Source organism: Acinonyx jubatus, chromosome D4, assembly GCF_027475565.1.
Source record: "Acinonyx jubatus isolate Ajub_Pintada_27869175 chromosome D4, VMU_Ajub_asm_v1.0, whole genome shotgun sequence".
In the NCBI taxonomy this organism is placed as follows: Eukaryota; Metazoa; Chordata; class Mammalia; order Carnivora; family Felidae; genus Acinonyx; species Acinonyx jubatus.
Genome location: NC_069391.1, coordinates 91,347,074 through 91,363,868, shown reverse-complemented (window position 1 = coordinate 91,363,868; position 16,795 = coordinate 91,347,074). Strand labels below are relative to the sequence as shown.

The following is a 16,795-nucleotide window of genomic DNA, read 5'->3' as shown; positions in this document are numbered from 1 at the left end:
GACAGTTGAAACAAATCAGTGTTCCCTGGAGTCTACTGGGGAGCAGGGATGCGGGGGGAGGCGTGCCCTGTCCTGGCGGGGGGGGGGGGGGGGGTTCCCAGGCAACGCATACTTGATCAAACCGCCTACAAACAGTCCTGATACGGCAGTGAGCAATGCATGTAACTGTCTGTTAACGGAATACAAGAAATGTAAGAATCCGGACACAAAAGTCAACGGAAAGACATCCACAGGCAGAGAAGATCGTAAATCCTCCTTTTTGCTCCCATTAATGTGGCAGTAAAAGTACAGAGGGGAAGAGATCCATCTGGTCCACTCAAGTCCCAGGCTGTACCATCCGCTGTCAGCCAGCCGGGGTCCAGGTGGTCCCGGAAACCTGCAGGGAGACGTGGGTTCTTCCTGGTCTCCACCCCACCCCACCCCCTCGCATTGGCCTCCACACCACCGACTCCATCAAAACTCTAGCATCTGTTTTTAGAGAAAGGTTTTGTCCCCATTTTCTGTTCTGAACATACACTTTGACCCAAGCTCCCACCTTGCAACATCAGAAAAAAGCTCTGTTTGCAGCCTCTTTCATCTGCTGTTAACATGAATTAGGTTGTAAATTAATCAACAAAGTCACTGGTTAATTGGCTTTCATTTCTTCCAGAAATGTCAGGAGAAATGATATTTTTCAGAGCTTAAAATGCATTCCCCAGCCAGAAACGCTGGGCTACATAAGAAGGTTTCATCCTAGGCCAGATGAGGGTGAAACGGGGCAGACAGATTTCTCTTGCGGCCCCCGCTTCCTTGGTGGCGGTCTGTTCACAGGGACAGGGCAAGAGCCGTGCCCTGGAGGACCTGGCTTATCGCCGCGTCCTGTCACTAACGAGTTGTGGGAACTTGGACAAGTCAACGCCGTGAGCCTGGTCTGCAAAGTGCATACAAATCTACCCCATTTGGCCTTTGCAAAAAATTCCTTGTAAAATGCAGCATATCACAATGATACATTCCTTTTCAGGGGCTGGAACATATGAGGAAGTGCAGGAAGGTTGGAGAACCAAGCTGAATCATGAAGGAGGAAAGGGAAGGCGGTGTTTTCGGCCAGAAGAACAAGGTGGCAAAGGTGAGGGAGGGCGGGGCAGATCCAGAAAACTGCTCCGAGTTTGCACAGCCAGGTTTAAGGACTGAGGGAAATGGGGGATGGGGGGAGGTATTGGAGCAGGCAGGGCAAGGTCACGAAGCCCTTCTGGTGTCACCCGAGGGAGTGTGGCCTTGGAGGATGTGGGGAGCCATCAAGGCATTTGCAGAGGGCAAGACCAGGTCTGTTGTGTGAGAGCTCCCTGGGAGTGGGGCACAGAGGAGGGACCTGGCACAGACTAGGCTGGAAGACCCCCCCCCCCCGCCCCCCGCCGGGGCCAGGCCTGTCAAGAACCCAACCGGGGGCTGTTGTACTGTGACCGAACGTCAGGTGGAGCGTCCAACTTCGGCTCAGGTCACGATCTCGTGGTTTGTGAGTTCGAGCCCCACATAGGGCTCGCTGCTGTCAGCCTGTCAGTCCAGAGCCTGCTTCAGATCTTCTGTCCCCCTCTCTCTGCCCTTCCCCTGCTTGCACTCTCCCCAAAAATAAATAAATATTTTAAAAAAGTGGCTGAAAACCCTGCCCATAGGAAGAGATCTTAGTTTTACAATGAGCTAAAGTAACTTTAGAGCGACTCCGGGGGCTTCTGCGCAGGCCCTCAGCTCCAACCTGGGTAGCTGCCTGTTCTGCAGAGTAGACACATTCTTTCCCTGCCTTCGTCCCTCCCTCTCCCTGAGAAGATGCTCCCAGTGTGTTACTGGGGTCGCTGCCTTGCAGCTGATATGGAACACACTGTACATCCAGTGGTTTTCAAACTCCCCACCCTCATTCCTCAGGATTTTTTATAAAAGAAAACCAAACAGGGAACCCCAATATTAAAAGCACATTTTATTTATTTTTTAAGTTTATTGATGTATTTTGAGAGACACAGTGCACTGCCAGCACAGAACCCGACACGGGGCTCAAACTCACAAAAATGCAGGATCATGACCTGAGCTGAAACCAAGAGTTGGATGCTCAACCGTACATTTTAAAGGCTCTTCAGACAGTTTAAATATTTTGTTTACATTTATTTTTTAGGGACAGAGAGAGACAGAGCACAAGTGGGGGAGGGGCAGAGAGGGAAGACACAGAATCAGAATCAGGTTCCAAGCTCTGAGCTGTCAGCACAGGGCCTGACGTGGGACTTGAACCCACAAACTACAGAGATCATGACCTGAGCTGAAGTCGGACGCTCAACCAACTGAGCCACTCAGGCACTCTGGCTCTTCAGTTTAAATCTTCATCTTGCACAGTTCAGTTTGAAAAGTCTGATTCCCAATGATCTCTGCTAAGAATTCAGCTGCTTTCCAGGACGGGTCATTCTCTGCAACCTGTCCACTGCTCACAATGCTTGAGGTCAGGGATCTCCGTCCACATCCAACCTACGATCTCTTTTGTCTGGTTAAGCCCATTGCTTTTGGTTCTTGTCCTTATTAGAATCAGATCAATTTCTTGCTATAAGTTTACACAATAACAGTTTATGCCTTTAAACCTATGGTTGGACTATTTCAAACACATGGATAAAAAATTTAAAATATGGTTGTCCAGATGTTTCCAAATCTCAACCAACAATTATCATTTCTCATTGGTTTCCCCGTGCCTCTGAACTAGAGACCAAAGTTAAACTGGCCCAGCAGGTCCTGTGTGATACAGGTCCTGCCTGCCTTTTCAGCCTCGTGCTCCCATCTCCCTTAGTCGGCCACCGCTCCTCCCCTGCCATTCTGGGCTTCCCTGCATTTCTGGGATGCTCCAGGCCTTGTTTTCACTAACTGCTTCTTTGTGACTGTGCATAAATTGACATACAATTCAAGATCAAGGGCAGAAGTGGGGTCACGATCTTCCACTTGGGTCTTAAGTTCCTTCATCTGTAAAATGAGAAGGGTGAACCGGACCGGGTTGGACACCAAGAATGGGATCCCATGATTCCCAGGGAGCCTCAGAGACCTGCATGGCTCAATGAGCTAGGAGAACGGAACTTTGGCCCATGCGAAGCTACAACGGGAATAAATCTTCACCAGGCTCTCACTCACCAGGCTCACGTTTCCCTAGTTCCTTAACGAGGTAGGTGCTGTTGACCTACTTTACCATCGCCATTTTCAGGTAAGGAAATGGTCCACAGAGAACTGAGATAGGACCCTTAAAGCAGACCTGGGGATTCGAAGGCAAAATGAAACCAAAACCATGTTTCTTTGCTTTTAAATGGAATTATATGAATTTAATAATGTAACCAGGGCTGTCCAGTTAATAGGCTGGGTGTCAGAGCAGGGGAAGAAACGTATTCTTGCTTTCAGATACCTTTCAAAACATGACCCACCCGGGGAGGGGGATAATAGTACGCAGACGTCTTCTTCTTTTTTTTTTTTTAACATTTATTTATTTTTTTTGAGACAGAGAGAGACAGAGCATGAATGTGGGAGGGGCAGAGAGAGAGGGAGACACAGAATCCGAAGCAGGCTCCAGGCTCTGAGCTGTCAGCACAGAGCCCGGTGCAGGGCTCGAACTCACGCACCGCGGTGACCTGAGCTGAAGTCGGACGCTTAACCGACTGAGCCACCCAGGCACCCCAGTACGCAGCCTTCTGATAAAGTTGGTAACCAGTGGAGTAGTTGCTTCATAAAGTACCTCAAAACCCACGAGGATCTAAGAAAACCTGACACATGGCGTGCGCAGTGGTAATTAGCTGCCATGGGCGGGAGTGCAATTGTCAGAAAGCAGGAGGAGCAGGCCCCACACTGCTGCCCTCACTTAGAACACCCTTTCTCTTTTAAAAATTCAGTCTTGGGGCGCCTGAGTAGCTCAGTCGGTTGAGCGTCTGACTCCGGCTCAGGTCATGATCTCGTGGTTTGTGAGTTCGAGCCCCACATCGGGCTCTGTGCTGACAGCTCAGAGCCTGGAGCCTGCTTCTGATTCTGTGTCTCCCTCTCTCTCTGCTCCTCTCCTGCTCACGCTTAGTCTCTCTCTGTCTCTCAATAATAAATAAGCGTTAAGAAAAAAAAAATTTTTTTTTTAATAAAAAAATAAAAATTCAGTCTTGATTGTTCTATCTAGTAAGGACTGGCTTACTTGCACGAGTACCCACATGGAGCCCTTCCCAGCCTCCCCTCGATAACGCACATTAATAATAAAAACGGTGCACTGCAACTGACTTCCTACTCCCCACCCACCATTCTTTCTAGTACCTTCTGTCTCCCACTGTATTGGTATGGTGGCCTGGTGGCTGCCTTTTGAGCAGATTTAATAAGCAGGCATCAGGCTCTCGCTGAACTTGAACATGCCAGACCCTGTGGCCACTAGGAATCCCAAGCAGCCTGTTTAGTTAAAGCCACATGGCTGGGGAAGTGGGCAGCTCGCTGACCATCTGTTGTCTTCCTTCTCCAGGGGCCGAGTTGAAGGAATGTGGAAGGTTAGTGAGCTCTCGCTGGCCCACGTGGTCCTGCCCAATCTGTGGTGTGGGCCTTGTCCTCTTGGAAGATAAAAACCCACATGAAATGTGTCAGGGGTGCACATGCCTATACGGTGACCAGAGTTTCCTGTGAACTTTCCAGAGGCTGTAAGGGAATGTCAGAAAACAGCATGGGCTTTGTAATCAGACCGTTCAGGGTTTTAGACCTTGATTCCTCCACTTAATTAGGTAACTCTGGTGCATCTCTGAGCTTCCTCTTCCTGTAAAATGAGGCAATGATAACATGTTTATCTTGTGGGGCTATTGTGAAGATGAACTGAACTAAGTGTATGGAGCACAGAGCACAGACCGGCTGCTTTGATTGCTGGACTGTAACTAAGCTCCCTCTTCAATTCCTCTACGTTGGTTTCTTCAAACCATCAATCACTCATCCCATAAACACTCACTAAGTGCATGAGAACATGCCAGTGGCTAAGCTGCCGCCGGGGCGGGGCAGGACTGGGGGGAGCTGAGACAAGCAGGAGGATGGGGTGGGGACCCCACAGCGAGCAGGGCTCTGTGCTGAGAGCTGAGAATCGCTGGCAGACGAGCCCCAGCATCTGGATGTCGTCCTCACTTTTGCTTCTTCACTCACGCATTCATTCAAGAGACTTCAAGGCTCACAGGAGCTCTTGGAGACAGGCCAGCCGGGCTTGTGCCCCCACTTACTTCCCCCCTGCGGTGAGGATTAGCCACTTTCTCAACAGGAGCCTCCTGCCCTCAGCCTCAGTAGTACTGTTTTTGAGAGCGATGGGGTTGTGGCGAGATCTCCTGCCCTCTTACTTACGGGCCGTTATGGTTTGGTCCTTGTCCCTGGTCCTCTGATCACGTGGATTTATTTGTGTTGTCAGTTCTGTCACTAAGTATATCCTTTTACATCATGTTGTTATAGCACACTTCCATACAATTTCAGGAAAAAGTGGGTACCACTGGAAATTAAATTAGAGAACCACATGATGAGGACATTCCACAGTGCTAATTTGTTCTCTCTTTCCCCCAAATCTGTGGCAACGAGTGACTCATCTTTAAAATAAAATAGCTCTAGAGTTGGTCATCTAGAATAACTCAAGGGAAAAAAAAAAAACCCACAAAACCCTTGTCATGGCTTCCATCAAAGCAATCAATCTTACAGCACAATAAAAAAACTCCAAGAAGGTTGTCAGTTGAACATGGCATTAGAGTGAAATTGGATGGCAGTCTTTGCACATATTACTCAAAAAATTGTTTTGGTGGAACACCCCATCCAAACTGTCATAGAGAAATGACGTTGACATAGTCCAGACTTTCCCCAATAGTGCTGATTTAAAATACCGAGTATTTATTTATTTATTTATTTATTTTTAATTTTTTTTTTCAACATTTATTTATTTTTGGGACAGAGAGAGAGCATGAACGGGGGAGGGGCAGAGAGAGAGGGAGACACAGAATCGGAAACAGGCCCCAGGCTCTGAGCCATCAGCCCAGAGCCTGACGCGGGGCTCGAACTCCCGGACCGCGAGATCGTGACCTGGCTGAAGTCGGACGCTTAACCGACTGCGCCACCCAGGCACCCCTAAAATACCGAGTATTTAATTTGGGGTTAGAAAGTATGATCAAAGTAAGTAAAGAATACATCTTTCCAGGGACTAAAATACAATTATTCCTATCTAGTTCTGAGGTGTGAAAATGAAGTAATGAGACTTTATTGCGTTGGCTGAGGAAAACATCACACACATAACCCCTACCCTCGGTTGTGCTTTCCATGCAATTTTGTAAGCTTTTCGTGGACCCACAAGGCATCCCCCTTGCCTGCTCTCAGATGGGGGATGTTTGAACCCCTGACTTTCCCTCTCACTGCTGGTAGATGATCCTGGCTTAGCTTGAGTCAACTGCCCGTCTGTTGGCTGGATGCCAATGGGTATCCAAATTAGGAATGGATTTGGATATTTGGATACCAGAGGGTATCTAAATGAGGAATACCACCAAGACTACACACAAAGTAAAGAAACCCCCAAATCGAGGAGGGAATGGCTGCAAGTGGCCATAGGGATGCGAAGTCCTTATGTGCATACATGACCAGTTACGTGCATACGTGACAAGTCACGGCAGGGCACCACCTAATTATTATGTTCTTTTAGTCCTCTCTTCAAACCCAGCAGTCACATAAGCGACACCCTTTTGCCCTACATACTTTTGTACTGCTATTCCCTACACTTAGCTTGGTCCTCTCCAGTTCAATTTTCAAGACCCCCAGTCAATTATCTCTTGAGGCCTTCTCTGATGACTCCCTACTTCTTCCTTGCCTCCCCTCCAGATTGGATACTCTTCTCACATGTTCCTACACCACCCAGGGTTGTCCTGATGAGTTCAGATTGTGTTCTGGTCTTTCTCCCCATAGTCTGTGGGCTCCCTACAGGCAGATCAATGTCTAACTTTCCCCACTAATTGTCAAAGTTTAATGCAGCAACAATATTTGAGAGGTATTTATTTGTATATTTATTTTAGAGAAAGAGAGAGAGAGAGAGAGAGAAAATCTTAATCAGGTTCCACATTCAGTGCGGAGCCTGATGCAGGGCTCAATCCCAGAACCCTGGGATCATACCTGAGATGAAATCAAGAGTCAGACACTCAACCCACTGAGCCACTCAGGTGCTCCTGGAGAGGCCTTTAAACCAGTCCGGTTACTTATTAATAAACCATAGTGTGGGCACTCTTCTCCCTTGGACAAACTTGAGGAAAATCAAGTTCAAGTTTTTCAACTCTCTTTTAGACTCTACTGTTCATCAAAAACGTTTCCTTTTACAATCTCACTATATTGTTTTGGCACGGTAATATCTTTACATTGGTGTATTATGTGAGGCCTGCTTCCTGAGCTGCAGAGAGGAGTGATCTTGTCAGAGCTGGGTGGCCTTGTTGATTTAACAACACAAACTTACATTACTTGGGCCCATGTGTTTGTAGCACTGTAGAGCCGCCCACACCAGATCATCTGGTGTACGTAAAAGCCATCTGCGTTCTAGTTTGCCATTCCTGATCAGCGGTGTTGCGGAGGTAATCATGCCTACCTCGCAGGGTTGTTGAGAATTAAATGGGAAGATGTATGCAAGCATCCGGCACAAGGTCAGCCACAGAGCATGTATTCGTCTAGTAAGTTGTTCACATCCAGGAGGACTTATTTCTAAGGAACTGTGTGATATAGGACCACCTGCACCGGTTTAAACACACACAACACACACAACACCCAACCACCCACCAGGACGTAGCATTCTTTCCCTCTTTTTTGGAAGGAGATTTCACCGCGGAGAGAAACGTGCTCAGACTCCATTTCCCAGCTGGGTGAGCTGCTAAGGTTAAGTGTCTAAGATGTGGGTAGAGGCTGTTGGAAGGGGCTTCTGGAAGGCCCGTCCTAAATCAAGGAGGTGACTGCCGGAGCTCCCCCAGATTTGCGGTCGGAAGCCAAGCCGTGAGGACAGAGCGGAGAGAGCCTGGGCCCCTGGGGTCCCGAGCTCCCCTTGCTCTTGAAGGGGAGGCAGCCTTGCGATAAGGCTCGGGGTGTTGGGATTTGGGGGTTCTGCTACACGCAGGCGAACCCCATCCGCCGCGCGCTGGGGGAGCAGGTGCGGGCCCCTTGGGACGCTCGTGGGCCGGTCGCGGCCGTCGGGGCGGGGTAGCTCGGGGGCGGGGCCCAGGTTCCGGCTCCCCGTCCGCGGGCACAGGCTGGCCGAACCCGGGCCCTGCCTTCCCTTGCCGCTGCCGCCGACCTCCGAGTCGGGCCGGGAGGCGGGATCCTGCGGCCTTCCCGCGGCCCGCCGCCGCATCGCAGGCCGCCTCGGGCTGCCATTGGCCGGCGCGCGTCACGTGCGTCGGCGGCGGGGGCGAGGCGGCGCGCGCGGCCCGGGAGCGGCCCAGAGCGCCTGCGCCGGCCGCGGCCGAGGTGGGCGCCGGCGGTCGTGTGGCGCCGGGCGGAAGCTGCCGGGCGGCTGCGGCGGCGTCCTTGGCGGGCGCGGGCGGCGCGGTGAGTGCGGGCGGGCGGCCGGCCGGCCGGCCTGGCGCGTCTCCTCCAGAGGCGGAGGTCGGCCCTGTGCTGCCGCCGCCCCGATCCCGACGCGTCGGCCGTTTGTGGGAAGCACGTGAGGAGAGTGGGGACCGGGCGGGGGGCGGGGGTCGTTCCGCCGTCCGCGCGGGGAGGCCGAGGCTGGGATGGAAGCCCGAGCCCGCCATGGCGGTCCCGGAGGCCCCTGGGCGCTACCCCGCCGCCGGCGACTTGGGACCGCGCCGCCTCCCGCCTGCTGGTGCGGGTGCCCCCAGGTGCAGGTGTCCCGCCGGCGTCTGGGACGCCCCCAAGTGCGGGCGCCCCCGTGGTGAGCGTCCCCCAGGTGCAGGTGTCCCGCCGGCGTCTGGGACGCCCCCAAGTGCGGGGGCCCCCCTGGTGAGCGTCCCCCAGGTGCAGGTGTCCCGCCGGCGTCTGGGACGCCCCCTGGTGCGGGCGCCCCCGTGATGAGCGTCCCCCAGGTGCAGGTGTCCCGCCGGCGTCTGGGACGCCCCCTGGTGCGGGCGCCCCCGTGGTGAGCGTCCCCCAGGTGCAGGTGTCCCGCCGGCGTCTGGGACGCCCCCTGGTGCGGGCGCCCCCGTGATGAGCGTCCCCCAGGTGCAGGTGTCCCGCCGGCGTCTGGGACGCCCCCTGGTGCGGGCGCCCCCGTGGTGAGCGTCCCCCAGGTGCAGGTGTCCCGCCGGCGTCTGGGACGCCCCCAAGTGCGGGCGCCCCCGTGGTGAGCGTCCCCCAGGTGCAGGTGTCCCGCCGGCGTCTGGGACGCCCCCAAGTGCGGGCGCCCCCCTGGTGAGCGTCCCCCAGGTGCAGGTGTCCCGCTGGCGTCTGGGACGCCCCCTGGTGCGGGCGCCCCCGTGGTGAGCGTCCCCCAGGTGCAGGTGTCCCGCCGGCGTCTGGGACGCCCCCTGGTGCGGGCGCCCCCGTGGTGAGCGTCCCCCAGGTGCAGGTGTCCCGCCGGCGTCTGGGACGCCCCCAAGTGCGGGGGCCCCCCTGGTGAGCGTCCCCCAGGTGCAGGTGTCCCGCCGGCGTCTGGGACGCCCCCAAGTGCGGGGGGCCCCCCTGGTGAGCGTCCCCCAGGTGCAGGTGTCCCGCCGGCGTCTGGGACGCCCCCAAGTGCGGGGGGCCCCCCTGGTGAGCGTCCCCCAGGTGCAGGTGTCCCGCCGGGGTCTAGGACGCCCCCTGGTGCGGGTGCTCCCTGGTCTGGTTCTCCCCGTGAGGTGCAGGTGCCTCCAGGTGCGGGTCCCCCAGTTGCGGTGCCCCAGGTGCCCCGCGTCCCGGGCCATTTTCAGGGGCTGCACCTCGGGCTTCGGCGGGGACCAGCTGCTGACCGGGCCTGGCGCCCTGCCTCGTCCGCGCGGTCTGGGAAGGTGCCTTGTCCTCCCTTCTCTCCTCCTTTCCAGTGTAGAGCTTCCTCCTGTGCTCCTCTGATCCTCATAAAAATTTCAGGCCCACGACAGTTATTTTAAAGGTAACACTGGACGCTATGAAAAGGGGTCTGAGAAGCACAGTTCCCCCAGTGCAACCAGTGTGGCAGAATCACTTCCACACCCTGCCGAATCCCCCTACTGATGATGAAGTCTCCCCGGTGCTCCTCGTATAGATTGTTCAGGGTCCCAGCATTTAGGAAAATCTTCGGAGAGAAGGGGCTTGCACTTCAAAATCCCACTTGGAAATCTGGAAATTATCCTGAGGACAAACCTTAACTCACAGTTCTCTTAAAGGCACATCTCATCCTTTTTCCGACTAAAACTGCCTCAACATCTGAAGATTTTCTCTAGCTTTAAAATAAGCAGCACGGTGGGTGTGAAAACGTGTACGTTGGAATGTTTCTTTGCTGGTGACTTTATCCGTTCTTTCTCACATCACTTTGCCTCACCTAAAGATACATTTGATTTTTTTTTTAGTTTACTCATACATTTCCTGTTCTAAAATATGTAAGTTGAATAATCAAAACATTTCCTTGCAAAATATATTTTTTTAAGTTTTTATTTATTTTTGAGACAGAGAGAGAGCATGAGCAGGGGAGGGGCAGAAAGAGAGGGAGACACAGAATCCGAAGCCGGCTCCAGGCTCTGAGCTGTCAGCACAGAGCCCGACGCGGGGCTCGAACACACGAGCTGTGAGATCACAACCTGAGCTGAAGTCGGACGCTCAACCGACTGAGCCACCCAGGCGCCCCACTTTGCAAAATATTAACTGTGTCATTTAACGCACTTAATGTGTTGTTACTGAAGAAAATGGAGTGTTTTTTGGTTCCCGTGGAGGCAACTTGGGGTAGAGAAGATAAAGTGGGTTTTGGTTTAAGCAAGAACTCGTATTTTAACCCCATTCTAACACTTTTCCTGACCTTGGGCCAGTGACTTCCTGGCTGAGTCTCACTTTGCTCATCTTTAAGATGGGGACAGTGCCTCCAGGGTTTTATTTGGGACAGCATATGGAAAGGCCTGGCAGAGTACTAAGCACAAGCAGTTTTGTCCTGTTCCCTTTCACCTTCCCTGTTTTCAGAGATTAGTGCGTTCCCATACTGCTGTAACATTCCAGGTCATTTTCATTTCCAAAAAAAATGCAATTTATTTTTGAGGACCTACTGCATGCAAGGCATAAAAAGAAAAAATCGATAAAAATAATAACGAGCCGTGGGGCGACTGGGTGGCTCAGTCTGTTAAGCGTCCGACTTCGGCTCAGGTCTTGATCTCACGGTTCATGGGTTCGAGCCCCGCGTCGGGCTCTGTGCTGACAGCTTGGAGCCTGGAGCCTGCTTCGGATTCTGTGTCTCCCTCTCTCTCTCTGCCCCTCTCCAACTCGTGCTCCTTCTCTCTCAAAAATGAAATGAAGACATTTAAAAAAATAACAACGAGCCACCTTTTAAATATTTTTGAGAGATCTGTGGGCACGGGCTATTTATTTAGCTCCTAATCATGCTTTCCTTTCTATGACTAAAATCATCCATCTGTTAATTCAGTAAATGTTTATGAACAATTATTGGTGCCAGGCTTTGTGTTAGGTGGAGGGGATATAGCAGTGAGGAAGGCAGACAGGGTCCCTGATCTTACAGAAATTATATGGGAAAAAAAATACAAGCAAATATAAAAACAAAGGTAAGTACAGATTGTGATAAATGTTTGAACAGCACAACTACAAAGTCTCTGAATGTTAGCATGATGAGGAAATGTGTTTCTCACTGAGTTTGATTTGTAACAAAATAGTGGTTGGGAAATTCTCTTAAACTCTTAAAGTCTCAATTAAAAGTACATTGTGCATTAGAAAATAGGAAACTTCAAGAAAATAAACGAGCACAGTTGAAGATTTCACAGGTCTGAAATACTTTTCACAGTTGATCCAAGAGATGTAACTTAAATTTGTTCTATAAAAATGTCAGTGCTTTGACAGTTCTTTGGCTTAACTTACAAGAAGTTATAATCGTATTTTTTCTTGGAAATCATTCCCTTTAATGGCAATTAGTATGGGCACCTAGTTTTGTAGAAAATTGTGTCCCCATAAATCTTTCTCCATGATCTCGAAAACGTACTGATCCTCAAGCCCATGAGACTTTTAACACGAACAGTGAGTGTGGACTATTAAACAGGTGTCTGAGAGAACAACTAGCCCATGACCTTAGACATCGCTTATAAGGTACATGTTTTTATTTTTCTAGTTGATCAAACAGCAATAGATCTGATGACAGCAAATTGAACAAATTGGATTTTTAAGGAAACTGACTTTTGCAAGTGACCAGTTACGATGATGAAAATCTGAAACTCCCTAACTACTTACACTTGCATGAAAAAAACTAACAGAAATATTAACAGGCATTCAGCTTATCATTTTCTCAGTTCGTTATTAGTCATGTTTCCTGGGCTGTCTAGTTAAGTATTTGGACATAACTTTTTTGCCATGGTTTAAAACCTAACAGTTGTCCTCTAGGTGGTAAACCTTATGATTTTAGTCCATGATCGTTTTTTTTTGTTTATTTTTTTTTTAATTTTAGAGAATGAACAGAGGGAGAAGGGCAGAGGGAGAGAGAGAGAACCTTAAGCAGGCTCCGTGCTCAGCGCAGAGTCCGACATGGGGCTCGATCCCATGACCCTGGGATCATGAACAAGTTGAAATCAAGAGTTGGATGCTTAGCGCCTAGTCCTTAACCTCTTGATTGGCAGGTCCCCCCCCCCCCCCCACGCCATCAACTAGCCTCTTTGTAGTTGCTATGAAAGATCACTTCTGCCCTTTGTTCTTTCTCTGTGGGCACGAACACCTGTCAGTCTCTGGGTCAGACCTTTGTGTCTGAGTGCTGTCCCGCTTACGAGCATAGGAGCCGGCCACTGTAGGTGGAGGCCAGCTAGGAGAAAGCCTGCTAATAGTTTCTTGAGGGAAATAAAAGGCTTTTTGGTCTGGGAGTCATTTCTTTTCACTATAGTTCAAGCAACACCATTTTTTTCTGCACGGTCGGTGTAGTTTGTGGCGTTCTACCCTTCAGAAGGAAAGATGTTTGGCCCTATATGTGAACTCAAGACTTTATTTCATCAAAAAAATCCTTTTAAGTTTATTTATTTATTTTGAGAGAATGAGAGTGAGCAAGCAGGGTAGGGGCGGGGGGGGGGGGGGGAGAGAGAGAGAATCCTAAGCAGGCTCTGCACGGTTAGTGCAGAGCCGGATGTGGGGCTCGAACTCAGAAACCGTGAGATCATGACCTCAGCCGAAACAAAAAGTTGGACGCTTAACTGAGCGAGGCACCCAGGTGCCCCAATTCTAGTTCTTTTTAAGCAGATGTTTTATTGCTAGAGTAAGGACCAGAAGAATCCATTTATTGAATTGCTCTACAGGATAAATTTGGAAACCCAAACTGCCTGTCCAGGAACAAGATCAATTATCCGCGCCTTTCCTTCCCTAACCCTGGCCTCTCAGCCTTACTGCCCACCGGAGGGGTCTCTGTCGGAAGAGGTCTCTGAAGGAAGATTTATCCTATTGGTGACAGGTAGCACCTTCAGTTGTCTTCTTTTCAAACTTTGTCAGCCAACCCTTTAGAATGTTTATTTTTTACTTTATTTGCTAGAGGCAGAGCCTGAAGAGTAGACTTGAGGGGATTAGGGTCAGTGTGGAAAAGTAAAATCACATGCTGGAACTTTTCCTCAGAATTGTAGGGAAAGGGGAGATGGCTGACTGAAAATATGTTTAGAGTTGAGTAATAGATACTCAAGTTTAAAATTTTTGTGTCCCAAAGAAAATGGCCCAATTTAAAAATTCTGTCTAGCCTTTTGTATATTACCTCAAACTTGGTAGCAATTTTGTTGTGTCTATCACTGATGGGCAAATATATTTGACTATTACATTGTGGCTGTTTTGAAATATACAATAGTTTTGTCTTTATCCCCCAATGAGAAACTATGTATAAATTGACTCAGGCCACAGGTTAAATTTACAGCAGATATTAGAAACAATGGCAGGAACATATTGTAACATGTAGCACGAAAGTAAATAACTAAGGCCGTGTGTAATGTAATAACCATTACGGCTATAGGATCTTTTGAAAGTGGAATTGTATTCCTATAAAAGTAAAACATCATGGAGCATAAAAATTTAGAAAATACTGATCAGCCAAAACGAAAAAAAACCTTGCAGTTCCAGCAGCGTTAGCGTCGTATTCGTTGAGCTCGCCTTTGTTGATCTGCGGTGGATTTACTCGGGATGGTGGTAGACAGGCCAGCTGTCCCGTGAGCACTGGACGCCGCGTCTCCTGCGAGCGCGTGTAGTGTGTGCTCTCTACTCTGGGAGTTCCGTGAATGGAGGCACTTATTCTAAGGTCAACACCTTTTGTCCACTCTTTTTTCCAGACTGTGACCTCTCCGGACGTCTTCAGACGTCTGGCTCCTCGGGAATCTTTAGGGAAGGGCCCGGTGAGCTAGCGTTTCAAGTCTGTGGTGGCCACCTGAGTAAGAACTGAAGCGTGGCCGAATATGTACTGCGAGTAATAACGGAAGCTGTAGGAGCGGGTCAGGGGAAGTCAGCCACCTGCTGTCTCTCAAGCGCTTTCTCTCCGCCTGTGTGGACGTACTGTGTGGACGGTTGTTGTGTTTGACTTTGCTTAGCGGGAATGCCTTTCCGTTTCCAGCCAGCTCTCTGCATGTCCGTATGGCCCGGAAGTGCTGTCCTGCAGTTCTGTCCCTGCAGGCCAGGCCGTCCCCTGCCACGATCCCTCCCGACCCGCGGGCCTCCTTGTGCTCACCGCCGTCAGTGCTGTCGTGTCTTGAACACATCTCGGGCTTCTCGCTTCATGTCATCGGCCCACCTGAACACGCTCACCTTCCCCGTGCCCTGTGAACACTGGCGTCACGCTGTGCCCTCTCCTGCTGGCCCCCGTGGTTGAGCTCCTGGTCTCTGCCCCGAGCTGACTCGTGTCCACACGCCCTCCATAAGCCTGTTTTGCAAAGGTCCTAGCACGCATCCAGCTTAGCCTGTGTTTAATTTTGTGAGTATAAAGCTGTACAGAATCAACTGTTTTCTTTCAGCAAAAGCTCATTGGGAGCAGAGGTGATAAGCAGGGGCATTGGGGAGGCTTTCTCCTCTCGGTGGTCAGTTGTGTGTGTTTCCTGGTACATGTGGGAAAGCATTCTCATCTGGATAATTTTCTTCTCTTCCCTCTGATGCAGCCATTCCATATTTCAAAACAGAGAAACAGAATGTTAATTATGTGTGGAATTTTAAAGTGTTCATGCCCTTAATGGTCTAAAGTTCTATAAAGTGATCGTGGAGTATTTCTGCTTTTCATTTTGTGCTGTCCAAAGTCTTATTTTCTAATTGCCTGTTACTTGGATCAGTGGTGGCCTCCTTGAGTCAAAGTACAGGACTCCCCCATTCATGTAGACAGAAAGAAAACTGAACAGTTTTTCTGCATGTTAAGTTTTAGACTTTTAAGTTCTGTACTTCTAAAACGCTAATTTCTCTAGTTGATTATAACAATATAGAATGGGAGTAATATCCTCTTGTCACATAAGTGGTGAAATTTACTGGTTTCAGTAGAGTGAGTGCTGTTGCATTGGGCATTTGGGGAAGAGATCGTAACACATATTAATCACTTACTTGGTGCCAGATGTTGACTCCAACTCAGCCTGTGAGGGTGTCCTGAGCCGTCCCTCAGGCCACGCACCTCAGGAACTATTTTGTCTTTGTACTCCCCCATGTTCTCAGAGCTCTTGGCACCTCGTAGGGGCTCAGATATTTACTATATTGAACTGGACTGTTGTTCGTGTGACTCCCTAAGCATTCTGGCATCTTCCCCTCTAAGGCATACTCTGGTTTGTCCCCCTGCCTTCCGACTTTGGGAAAAATATACCTGCACGGTGACACAATTTTGTATTATTGAGCATGTCAAAGGTTTCTGTTCCCAGGTAGATACAACTGAAAAGTGTAGTATTTATTTGTTGCTCAAATTGTTCCAACTTTACCATCGAGAGCTCTTTCCGGTGGTTTCTGATTGTGTTTGGAGCACTTGCCTACTTTTCCGGCACTACAGGATGCTTCAGATTCATCTAGTGTATTCCCTGTTCCAGCCCTAAAATCAGCCATTTCAACAAGGATCCCTGGATCCTGGTGTTAAAAGCCAGGATTTGCTCTGATGTGCTCATCGCTACTGGGGTGTCCTTGCTTTTAGGTCCCGTGAGTGAGCAGAGCTAGGAGATAAATATGTGGATATTTACTTACCTGTGTGTGCACACATCTCTGTAATATTTCCACTTTGAGTCATCGGTTTCTGTATTAAGCTAAATAGGAGTTCCGGCTGATGCCTCAGGCTCTAATTCAGAACCCCCCCACCCGGTTCATTCTGGCCTTTTCCCCAGTGCTTACTTGTTATCTGTACCCTCCATCTGCGACAGCGAGAGACCCGGCTTCTGCCATTCACCATGTTTCTACTTAACTTCTCCATTCCAGGATACGTGTGCAGGAGTATCAAGATTGTTAACCAGCCCCTCCCTGAGAAGTCGCATTTCCAGCTACAGTGGAGTGTGTGGTTCCTTTTGACTTTAGTCTCCGGTCATTTCCAGAGTTACTCAGGTCCCTTTCTGCCATCCCCCTTCCTCCTCCCCGTGAGGTTATTCACACATTTGTAATACAATTAAATTCTTTTGTCTGCATTCCCTGCTGGGGTTCCCCACTCTCCACCCTCCTAGTTGATTTTTTTTAGTTTGCATTTTAAAATATTGCATAAAGTTTATTCTTTGTGCTATAAAAT

At 49.9% G+C, this 16,795-nt stretch overlaps 1 protein-coding gene across 4 annotated transcripts in view; it reads left to right on the top strand.

Moving 5' to 3' along the window:
* Positions 1–1,026: 1,026 nt before the first annotated feature.
* Positions 1,027–16,795, top strand: part of PTPDC1 (protein tyrosine phosphatase domain containing 1) — a 72,082-nt gene continuing 56,313 nt past the window's right edge. The window contains exon 1 of one of the 4 annotated variants that reach the window (XM_053205397.1): positions 1,027–1,105. In XM_053205397.1, the coding sequence (XP_053061372.1) occupies positions 1,052–1,105 (54 nt within the window). In that variant the 5' untranslated portion in view covers positions 1,027–1,051. Of the gene's footprint in view, positions 1,106–8,408; positions 8,539–13,171; positions 14,463–16,795 lie in introns of those variants that run through there. The other 3 variants (XM_053205403.1, XM_015083907.3, XM_053205404.1) reach the window with 3 other exon arrangements.